General features: G+C 44.9%; 1 protein-coding gene across 6 annotated transcripts in view; it reads left to right on the forward strand.

Annotated features, from left to right (window-relative positions):
* Positions 1-12,536, forward strand: part of bnip2 (BCL2 interacting protein 2) — a 71,337-nt gene that overhangs the window by 17,548 nt on the left and 41,253 nt on the right. For all 6 annotated transcript variants that reach the window (XR_005040873.1, XR_005040871.1, XR_005040874.1 and 3 more), the window contains exon 4: positions 7,422-7,616. Coding sequence is in view for 1 of the 6 variants with exons in the window: in XM_036968714.1 (XP_036824609.1) it covers positions 7,422-7,616 (195 nt within the window). In the remaining 5 variants the exon portion in view is untranslated. The remainder of the gene's footprint in view (positions 1-7,421; positions 7,617-12,536) is intronic.

Raw genomic sequence — 12,536 nt, forward strand, 5'->3', positions numbered from 1 at the left:
GCCACATCACTAGGTTATGTGCCGCCACATCACTAGGTTATGTGCCGCCACATCACTAGGTTATGTGCCGCCACATCACTAGGTTATGTGCCGCCACATCTCTAGGTTATGTGCCGCCACATCTCTAGGTTATGTGCCGCCACATCTCTAGGTTATGTGCCGCCACATCTCTAGGTTATGTGCCGCCACATCTCTAGGTTATGTGCCGCCACATCTCTAGGTTATGTGCCGCCACATCTCTAGGTTATGTGCCGCCACATCTCTAGGTTATGTGCCGCCACATCACTAGGTTATGTGCCGCCACATCACTAGGTTATGTGCCGCCTCATCTCTAGGTTATGTGCCGCCTCATCTCTAGGTTATGTGCCGCCTCATCTCTAGGTTATGTGCCGCCTCATCTCTAGGTTATGTGCCGCCTCATCTCTAGGTTATGTGCCGCCACATCTCTAGGTTATGTGCCGCCACATCACTAGGTTATGTGCCGCCTCATCTCTAGGTTATGTGCCGCCTCATCTCTAGGTTATGTGCCGCCTCATCTCTAGGTTATGTGCCGCCTCATCTCTAGGTTATGTGCCGCCTCATCTCTAGGTTATGTGCCGCCTCATCTCTAGGTTATGTGCCGCCTCATCTCTAGGTTATGTGCCGCCTCATCTCTAGGTTATGTGCCGCCTCATCTCTAGGTTATGTGCCGCCTCATCTCTAGGTTATGTGCCGCCTCATCTCTAGGTTATGTGCCGCCTCATCTCTAGGTTATGTGCCGCCTCATCTCTAGGTTATGTGCCGCCACATCTCTAGGTTATGTGCCGCCACATCTCTAGGTTATGTGCCGCCACATCTCTAGGTTATGTGCCGCCACATCTCTAGGTTATGTGCCGCCACATCACTAGGTTATGTGCCGCCACATCACTAGGTTATGTGCCGCCACATCACTAGGTTATGTGCCGCCACATCACTAGGTTATGTGCCGCCACATCACTAGGTTATGTGCCGCCACATCTCTAGGTTATGTGCCGCCACATCTCTAGGTTATGTGCCGCCACATCTCTAGGTTATGTGCCGCCACATCTCTAGGTTATGTGCCGCCACATCTCTAGGTTATGTGCCGCCACATCTCTAGGTTATGTGCCGCCACATCTCTAGGTTATGTGCCGCCACATCTCTAGGTTATGTGCCGCCTCATCTCTAGGTTATGTGCCGCCTCATCTCTAGGTTATGTGCCGCCTCATCTCTAGGTTATGTGCCGCCTCATCTCTAGGTTATGTGCCGCCTCATCTCTAGGTTATGTGCCGCCTCATCTCTAGGTTATGTGCCGCCTCATCTCTAGGTTATGTGCCGCCACATCTCTAGGTTATGTGCCGCCACATCTCTAGGTTATGTGCCGCCACATCTCTAGGTTATGTGCCGCCACATCTCTAGGTTATGTGCCGCCACATCACTAGGTTATGTGCCGCCACATCACTAGGTTATGTGCCGCCACATCACTAGGTTATGTGCCGCCACATCACTAGGTTATGTGCCGCCACATCTCTAGGTTATGTGCCGCCACATCTCTAGGTTATGTGCCGCCACATCTCTAGGTTATGTGCCGCCACATCACTAGGTTATGTGCCGCCACATCACTAGGTTATGTGCCGCCACATCACTAGGTTATGTGCCGCCACATCACTAGGTTATGTGCCGCCACATCACTAGGTTATGTGCCGCCACATCACTAGGTTATGTGCCGCCACATCACTAGGTTATGTGCCGATACATCACTAGGTTATGTGCCGCCACATCTCTAGGTTATGTGCCGCCACATCTCTAGGTTATGTGCCGCCTCATCTCTAGGTTATGTGCCGCCACATCTCTAGGTTATGTGCCGCCACATCTCTAGGTTATGTGCCGCCTCATCTCTAGGTTATGTGCCGCCTCATCTCTAGGTTATGTGCCGCCTCATCTCTAGGTTATGTGCCGCCACATCTCTAGGTTATGTGCCGCCACATCTCTAGGTTATGTGCCGCCTCATCTCTAGGTTATGTGCCGCCACATCTCTAGGTTATGTGCCGCCACATCTCTAGGTTATGTGCCGCCACATCTCTAGGTTATGTGCCGTATCCCAACCTCTTCAAGCTAATGTATGTGATGTCAGGCCTATATCAAACTGCTCTCTCCTCATCTCCAGCTCTCCAGCTCTACAGGCTATGTAATGTGTATATATTTTCTACAGGCTATGTAATGTGTGTTTATTTTCTACAGGCTATGTAATGTGTGTATATTTTCTACAGGCTATGTAATGTGTATATATTTTCTACAGGCTATGTAATGTGTATATATTTTCTACAGGCTATGTAATGTGTATATATTTTCTACAGGCTATGTAATGTGTATATATTTTCTATAGGCTATGTAATGTGTATATATTTTCTACAGGCTATGTAATGTGTATATATTTTCTACAGGCTATGTAATGTGTATATATTTTTGTTTATATATTGTATGTGGCCAGCCCTTCAAATTGAACTCGCCTGTCCTTGGTTGCAACACTCACTACCAAGTTCCAAACTGCCTGTGGAAGCAACATCAGCACAAGAACTGTTCGTCCGGAGAGCAGTGGTTCCCAAACTTTTTATAGTCCCGTACCCCTTCAAACATTCAACCTCCAGCTGCGTACCCCCTCTAGCACCAGGGTCAGCTGTACCCCCTCTAGCACCAGGGTCAGCTGTACCCCCTCTAGCACCAGGGTCAGCTGTACCCCCTCTAGCACCAGGGTCAGCTGTACCCCCTCTAGCACCAGGGTCAGCTGTACCCCCTCTAGCACCAGGGTCAGCTGTACCCCCTCTAGCACCAGGGTCAGCTGTACCCCCCCCTAGCACCAGGGTCAGCTGTACCCCCCCCTAGCACCAGGGTCAGCGTACCCCCTCTAGCACCAGGGTCAGCGTACTCTCAAATGTTGTTTTTTGCCGTCATTGTAAGCCTGCCACACACACACTATATGATACATTCATTAAATATTAGAATGAGTGAGTTTTTGTCACAACCCGGCTCGTGGGAAGTGACAAAGAGCTCTTATAGGACCCGGGCACAAATAATAATATAATAATAATCAATAATTTTGCTTATAAATCCTTATTTGTTCATAGAAAATTGTGAATAACTCACCACAGGTTAATGAGAAGGGTGTGCTTGAAAGGATGCAGATAACTCTACAATGTTGGGTTGTATTGGAGAGAGTCTGTCTTAAATAATTTTCCACACACAGTCTGTGCCTGTATTTAGCTTTTATGCTAGTGAGGGCCGAGAATCCACTCTCGCATAGGTACGTGGTTGCAAAGGGCATCAGTGTTTTAGCAGCACGATCTGCCAAGGCAGGATACTCTGAGCGCAGCCTAATCCAGAAATCTGCCAGTGGCTTCTGATTTAAATTCAATTTTCACAGAACCACTTGTTGCAATTTTAATGAGGCTCTCTTGTCCAGATATCGGTAAGTGTACTGGAGGCAGGGCAGGAAAGGGATAACGAATCCAGTTGTTGTGTCATCCGTTTTGGGAAAGTACCTGCGTAATTGCGCACCCAACTCGCCCAGGTGCTTCGCTGTATCACATTTGACTGTAAGCTTGAGTTCATTTGCACACAAAAATCATACACTGTTGGAAAGACCTGTGTGTTGTCCTTGTTAATGCAGACAACGAGCTCCAGCTTCTAAATCATAGCCTCAATTTTGTCCTACACATTGAATATAGTTGCGGAGAGTCCCTGTAATCCTAGATTCGGATCATTCAGGCAAGAGAAAACATCACCCGGATAGGCCAGTCCTGTGAGAAACTCGTCATCATCAAGCGCTCAGACAAGTGAAAATGATGGTCAGTAAAGAGAACTTTAAGCTCGTCTCTCAATTCCAAAATACGTGTCAATACTTTGCCCCTTGTTAACCAGCGCAACCTTCTGTATGTTGTAAAAGTGTTACATGGTCCCTGCCCATATCAGTGCATAATGCAGAAAATACACGAGAGTTCAGGGGCCTTGCTTTAACAAAGTTAACCATTTTCACTGTAGGGTCCAAAACGTCTTTCAAGCTGTCAGGCATTCCCTTGGTAGCAAGAGCCTCTCGATGGTTGTTGCAGTGTACCCAAGGGGCGTTGGGAGCAACTGCTTGCACACACGTTACCACTCCACTATGTCTCCCTGTCATGGCTTTTGCCCCATCAGTACAGATACCAACACATCTTGACCACCAATGTCCATTTGATGTCGCAAAGCTTTCCAGTACTTAAAAAAATATCCTCTCCTGTTGTTGTGGTTTGCAGAAGAGGATGTCTTCCTTAACTAACCCCCCATAAACGTAACGGACATATACCAGGAGCTGTGCCAGGCCTGCCAATTCACTGGCTTGCATGCAAAGTATTGTTTCAAAACATCTCCTGCCATGTCACTGATGCATTGTGGAACAGTGTTTGTCTGTATAGTTTTTTGGACCTTTTCCCCTGCCATATTCTCGGCAGCAGGAATAATTAAGAATTAAGTCCTCCACAATAGTATGGGGATTGCGTGTCCTAGCCACTCCGTAGCTCACCATATAAAACACTTCTAGCCCCTTCTTACTAATGATATCTGTTGCTTTTATACATGTCTTACTACTCGAAAGTCGTCTTAATTATTGCTCAAAAAACTCCTGTGGTTTATTTTTATTTTTCGAATTGCCATGTTGTGTTTTTAAATGTCTGCGCAAGAGTTGTGAGATAGTACTTTTGCACATATAAAACGCTCTGGCTGAGGAAAGGCACTACTCCCAATCTAAGTGAACCCCAAGTCAATGTAGTTCTCATCATATTTGTGCCTCTTCGATGGTCCAATGTCCCTGTCTGTTGTTCGGGGCTTTCCTGGGTAAGGGGGGCAGTAGCTCTTCGGCTGCATCAGATTCACAACTGTCAATGTCCATGCTAGCTGGGCTACAACAAATGTAGATTTACTGATGCTAGCATTGGATGTGCTCGTGGAAGCAGAACAACTTGTCATCAATAGGTGCAGGTGTCGTACTGCTGGTAGTAACAGTAGTACCAGTAGAGCTGGTATGTGTCTCGATGGACGCGGGCCTTACTTATTTTTAACCATTTTATCAATTTTAGAGCAAATGGAATGAGCAGCAGCTACGTTTGGCTACATGCAGACCGTTAGTGGAATTCCCGCGAGAGAGTAATGGTTAATGTGATTGGATGTTAATTATTTGACTAGGCTTCCTGTATTTGGCATTGTGTTGTTATTTCACTGAACACTAGATGGTTTCACTAGAGGCTACTCGGGCGAGGAAAAAAAACTCACCCAGATGTATATCCCCACTGGAAAATATAAATGGACTGTTTGTAAATGTGAAGAAATATTTTTGTTGAGATTGGTGTGGAATAACTTGACTGGCCTGCACAGAGCCCTGACCTCAACCCCATCGAACACCTTTGGAATAAATTGGAAAGCTGACTGCGAGGCAGGCCCAACAACTCAGTGCCCAACCTGACTAACGCTCTTGTGGCTGAATGGAATAGCAGCAATGTTCCAACATCTAGTGTAAAGCCTTCCCAGGAGGGTGGAGGCTGTTGTAGCAGCAATGTTCCTACATCTAGTGGAAAGCCTTCCCAGAAGAGTGGAGGCTGTTATAGCAGCAATGTTCCAACATCTAGTGGAAAGCCTTCCCAGGAGGGTGGAGGCTGTTATAGCAGCAAAGGGGGCACCAACTCCATATTGATGCCCATGATTTTGGAATGAGGTGTTTGACCAGCAGGTGTCCACATACTTATGGTCATGTATATTTTATCTCCAGCTTCTGCAGGCTATGTAATCAAATAATACATTGAATCAAATGTTAGGTGTAGACCTTTACGTGAAATGCTACTTATGAGCCCGTTCACAACAATGCAGAGTTAAAAAGTAAGACCAATATTAACTAAATTTAAACAGGAAATAAACAGCAAAAACAGAAACGTCCTCTCACTGTCAGAGGCGTTTGTTTTCAGCAAACTTAACATGTGTAAATATTTACATGAACATAGCAAGATTCAACAACTGAGACATAAACTGAACCAGTTCCACAGACATGTGACTAACAGAAATGGAATGAGGTGTCCCTGAACAAAGGGGGGGTCAAAATCAAAAGTAACAGTCAGTATCTGGTGTGGCCACCAGCTGCATTAAGTACTGCAGTGCATCTCCTCATGGACTGCACCAGATTTCCCAGTTCTTGCTGTGAGATGTTACCCCACTCTTCTACCAAGGCACCTGAAAGTTCCAGACATTTCTGGCGGAAATGACCCTAGCCCTCACCCTCTGATCCAACAGGTCTCAGATGTGCTCACTGGGATTGAGATCCGGGCTCTTCGCTGGCCATGCCAGAAGACTGACATTCCCACCTTGCAGGAAATCATACACAGAACGAGCTGTATGGCTGGTAGCGTTGTCAAGCTGGAGGGTGATGTCAGTATGAGCCTGCAGGAAGTGTACCACATGAGGGAGGAGGATGTCTTCCCTGTAACGCACAGCGTTGAGATTGCCTGCAATGACAACAAGTGCAGTCCGATGATGCTGTGACACACCACCCCAGACCATGACGGACCCTCCACCTCCAAATCGATCCCGCTCTGGAGAACAGGCCTCGGTGTAACGCTCATTCCTTTGACGATAAACGCGAATCCGACCATCAACCCTGGTGAGACAAAACCGCGACTTGTCAGTGACGGTGGGTTTGTGCCCATAGGCAACGTTGTTGCCGGTGATGTCTGGTGAGGACCTGCCTTACAACAGGCATACAACCCCTCAGTCCAGCTTCTCCCAGCCTATTGCGGACAGTCGGGGCACTGATGGAGGGATTGTGCGTTCTTGGTGTAACTCAGGCAGGTGTTGTTGCCATCCTGTACCTGTCCCGCAGGTGTGATGTTCAGATGTACTGATCCTGTGCAGGTGTTGTTACATGTGGTCTGCCGCTGCAAGGACGATCTGCTGTCCGTCCTGTCTCCCTGTAGCGCTGTCTTAGGCGTCTCACAGTACGGACATTGCAGTTTATTGCCCTGGCCACATCTGCAGTCTTCATGCCTCCTTGCAGCATGCCTAAGGCACGTTCACGCAGAAGAGCAGGGATCCTGGGCATTTTTTTTGTTGTGTGTGTCAATAGAAAGGCCGTCTGTAAGCTGTTATTGTCTTAACGACCGTTCCACAGGTGCATGTTTATTAATTGTTTATGGTTAATTGAACAAGCATGGGAAAAAGTGTTACACCCTTTACAATGAAGATTTGTGAATTCTTTGAAAGACAGGGTCCTGAAAAGGGGACGTTTCTTTTTTTGCTGAGTTTATTTTCTCCAGCTTCTGCAGGCTATGTAATGTGTATATATTTTCTCTAGCTTCTGAGGGGTAAGGTATCTTGGCTAGCCTATATCTAACTTCTCTCTCCCCTCCCAGCTTCTGCAGGGGGCTATTCTGCTCTGAGTGGTGGTAAGAAGACTAAGAAGAAGCTGGCTGCCCCAGACATCAGCCTGACTCTGGATCGGAGTGAAGGATCTCTGCTGTCTGATGAGCTGGAGGAGGAGAGTACAGAGCTAGACCTGGATGATATAGACACACCATCTGACAACAGTAATGAGTTTGAATGGGAAGGTATGGACCTGTAACATGATGTACTTGTATAACATTAGGTACTTGTAACATAATGTGAATGCTCCAGTATGGTGCCAGCCAACCCTGGCCTTTTTGTGTAGGGGTGATCCGAACGTTCTGACCTCCCAACAGCAGTCAAGCACCCAAGCTAATTGGCTAGCTAGCTAGACTCAAATGAGAGAACACCCCACTCTGACCATTTTACCTGCCCTAGCAGAGCTGGTTAGGCTGTTTTCATGTTATCCAGGGCGTTTGTGACTAACTGTGCTGCTGGCAACATTTTGATAACGCTTTTTTGCCGACGTTTACTGACACTGGACATATTTAATGGTTATTCAGCATTCGTAAATGTATCAGTTATTCTGCACTCTGGCACACTCAGACGAGAGTGCTCTGAAGTACATGGCTGAATTACAAACGTACCCGAAATGGTTACTTGCATAACCAATCAGGTTCAATGTAGCTAGCTAACATCCGGCTTTAACTAGCCAAGCAAATGCCTCTGAGATACGAATAATAAGATCATACACTTAACGTTAGCTAGCGAGCCAGCCAACTAACGTTAGCTAGCTAGCTAACAGCACACTTTAACTTGGAAAGGAAACAACTTTGTCAAAATTAGAATTGTGTAATATCTGAAAATGTAGCTAGCTAGACCATCTTACCCATATACATCATGGTTGGACACTTCTCCATGTCACGTAAGCCATGGTTGCCCTTAGTTTGAAGATGTAATCCAGATCCTTGTGTTTTCTCATCATACTCTAATTCCACAGATTTCCTAACTCGGTTCTCCAGAAAGTGCAGTTCTTCTAAACAATATATAGCTTTTTAACATTTTTATATATATAAAAATAAAAAAAGCTATGTTAGACATACTACACATACTAACCAGCTCAAATAGACAGAAACGTGCTATATGTCAGACCAACACGGACTCCTCTCTCTCCTCTCTTTTTATATATATATATATATATATATATATATATATATATATATATATATATATATATATATATATATATATATATATATATATATATATATATATATATATATATATATATATATATATATATATATATATATATATATATATATATATATATATATAAATAAATAAATGCATTTTATTACATTTACATAAGTATCAAGACCCTTTACTCTGTACTTTTGTTGAAGCACCTTTGGCAGTGATTACAGCCTCAAGTCTTCTTTGGTATGACGCTACAAGCTTAGCACACCTGTATTTGGGGAGTTTCTCCCATACTTCCTTGCAGATCATCTCAAGCTCTCAGGTTGGATGGGGAGCGTTGCTGCACAGTTATTTTCAGGTCTCCAGAGATGTCCGATCGGTTTCAAGTCCAGGCTCTGGCTGGGCCACTCAAGGACATTCAGGGACTTGTCCTGAAGCCATTCCTGCATTGTCTTGGCTGTGTGCTTAGTGTCGTTGTTCTGTTGGAAGGTGAACCTTCGCCCCACCCCAGAGATCCTGAGTGCTCTGGAGACAGTTTTCATCAAGGATCTTTCTGAACTTTGCTCTCTTCATCTTTCCCTCAATCCTGACTAGTCTCCCAGTCCCTGCGCTGAGAAACATCCCCACAGCATGAGGCTGCCACCACCATGTGACACTTGGCATTCAGGCCAAAGAGTTCAATCTTGGTTTAATCAGACCAGAGAAACTTGTTTCTCATGGTCTGAGAGTCGTTTAGATGCCTTTTGGCAAACTCCAAGCGGGCTGTCATGCCTTTTACTGAGGAGTGACTTCCGTCTTGCCACTCTTCCATAAAGGCCTGATTGGTGGAGTGCTGCAGAGCTGGTTGTCCCTCTGGAAGGTTCTCCCATCTCCACAGAGTTACCATCGGATTCTTGGTCACCTCCCTGACCAAGGCCCTTCTCCCCCAATTGCTCAGTTTGTCCGGGTGGCCAGCTCAAGGAAGAGTCTTGGTGCTTCTAAACTTCTTCCATTTAAGAATGATGGAGGCCACAGTGTTCTTGGTACCCTTCCCCAGATCTGTGCCTCAACAGAATCCTGTCTCGGAGCTCTACGGTCAATTCCTTCGACCTCATGGCTTGGTTTTTGCTCTGACATACACTGTCAACTGTGGTACCTTTTATATAGACAGGTGTGTGCTTTTCCAAATCATGTCCAATCAATTGAATTTACCACAGGTGGACTCCAATCCAGTTGTAAAAACATCTCAAGATTGATCAATGGAAACGATGCACCTGAGCTCAATTTCAAGTCTCATGGCAAAGGGATACTGAATACTTATATAAGGAAGATATTTTGGTGTTTTTATTAATACATTTCCAAAAATTTCATAAAACCTGTTTTCCCTTTGTCTTTATGGGGGTATTGTGTGTAAATTGAGTTAAAAAAATATATAATTTGAATAAGGCTGTAACATAACAATGTGGAAAACGTCAAGGGGTCTGAATACTTTCTGAATGCACTGTACTTGATAATCATATCCCAAAAGATCAGTGGTGGAAAAAGTACCCAATTGTCATACTTGAGTAAAAGTATACATACCTTTTTAATAGAAAGTTTCTCAAGTGAAAGTCACCCAGTAAAATACTACTTGAGTAAGTCTAAAAGTATTCGGTTCTAAGTGTACTTTATCAAAAGTAAATGTAATTGCTAAAATATTCTTAAGTATCAAAAGTAAAGCAGATTTTTCTTGTTTTTTAAAATGTATGGATAGCCAGGGGCACACTCCAACACTCAGACATCATTGACAAAAGATGCGTTTGTGTTTAGTGAGTCCGCCAAGCAGAAGGGAAGACCGTGTGTTGCCTTGATAAGTCCGTGAATCAGTCCATTTTCCTGTCCTGCTAAGCATTCAAAATGTATCGAGTACTTTTGGGTGTCAGGTAACATGTATGGAGTAAAAAGTACATAATTTCCTTAGGAATGTAGTCAAGTAAAAGTAGTCAAAACTATAAATAGTAAAGTACACACACCCCAAAACACTACTTAAGTAGTACTTTAAAGTATTTTTACTTAAGTACTTTACACCACTGCAAAATATATATAAATGAGCTAGTAAAAATAGACATCCTGCAACCACGGAGAGGTAAATACCGGTTTATTTATAGAACAATTACACCGATTAACTCCATAGTCATATCGGTTTACCCACCTACTGCCTACCGCATATCGGTTTACCCACCTACTGCCTACCGCATATCGGTTTACCCACCTACTGCCTACCGCATATCGGTTTACCCACCTACTGCCTACCGCATATCGGTTTACCCACTTACTGCCTACCGCATATCGGTTTACCCACTTACTGCCTACCGCATATCGGTTTACCCACTTACTGCCTACCGCATATCGGTTTACCCACTTACTGCCTACCGCATATTGGTTTACCCACTTACTGCCTACCGGTTTACCCACTTACTGCCTACCGGTTTACCCACTTACTGCCTACCGGTTTACCCACTTACTGCCTACCGGTTTACCCACTTACTGCCTACCGGTTTACCCACTTACTGCCTACCGGTTTACCCACTTACTGCCTACCGGTTTACCACTTACTGCCTACTGGTTTACCCACTTACTGCCTACTGGTTTACCCACTTACTGCCTACCGGTTTACCTACTTACTGCCTACCGCGTATCGGTTTACCCACTTACTGTCTACCGGTTTACCCACTTACTGCCTACCGCGTATCGGTTTACCCACTTACTGCCTACTGGTTTACACACTTACTGCCTACCGCATATCAGTTTACCTACTTACTGCCTACCACGTATCGGTTTACCCACTTACTGCCTACCGCATATCGGTTTACCCACTTACTGCCTACTGGTTTACCCACTTACTGCTTACTGGTTTACCCACTTACTGCCTACTGGTTTACCCACTTACTGCCTACTGGTTTACCCACTTACTGCCTACCGCATATCGGTTTACTTACTTACTGCCTACTGGTTTACCCACTTACTGCCTACTGGTTTACCCACTTACTGCCTACCGGTTTACCCACTTACTGCCTACCGCATATCGGTTTACCCACTTACTGCCTACTGGTTTACCCACTTACTGCCTACCCCGTATCGGTTTACCCACTTACTGCCTACTGGTTTACCCACTTACTGCCTACCGGTTTACCCACTTACTGCCTACCGCATACCGGTTTACCCACTTACTGCCTACCGCGTATCGGTTTACCCACTTACTGCCTACTGGTTTACCCACTTACTGCCTACCGCGTATCTTTTTACCCACTTACTGCCTACTGGTTTACCCACTTACTGCCTACTACTGATTTGCTTTTCAAATCATGAGCTCCATTTTGTTTCACTTTATCTGGGATGCTAAACCAGCCCATCTATATAATGAATATGAACTGGGTGGGTTGAGATTATTAAATATAAAAGCACTAAACCTCTCTCTAAAAGCTTCACTTATACACAAGTAGATTAAAGGAACGCTCAAAATGCCCCTTTGCCTTTATGCAGATTGCCTTTTCACATTTTCGATTAATTGAAACTGAAACCTTGTTCAAAGTACACTATATATACAAAAGTATTTGGACACACCTTCAGATTAATGGATTTGGCTATTTCAGCCATCCCCATTGCTGACAGGTGTATGAAGTTGAGCATACAGCCATTCAATCTCCATAGACAAACATTGGCAGTAGAATGGTCTTACTGAAGAGCACATAGACTTTCAAAGTTTCATTGTCGTAGGATGCTACCTTTTCAAAAAGTTGGTCAAATTTCTGCCCTGTTAGAGCTTCCCCGGTCAATTGTAATTGCTCGGGAGTGCTGAAGTGTGTAGCGCGTAAAAATCGTCTGTCCTCGGTTGCAACACTCACTTCCGAGTTCCAAACTGCCTCTGGAATCAACTTCAGCACAAGAACTGCTCGTTGGGAGCTTCATGAAATAGGTTTCCTTGG

The sequence above is a fragment of the Oncorhynchus mykiss genome, chromosome 30 (assembly GCF_013265735.2).
Source record: "Oncorhynchus mykiss isolate Arlee chromosome 30, USDA_OmykA_1.1, whole genome shotgun sequence".
Taxonomy (NCBI): Eukaryota; Metazoa; Chordata; class Actinopteri; order Salmoniformes; family Salmonidae; genus Oncorhynchus; species Oncorhynchus mykiss.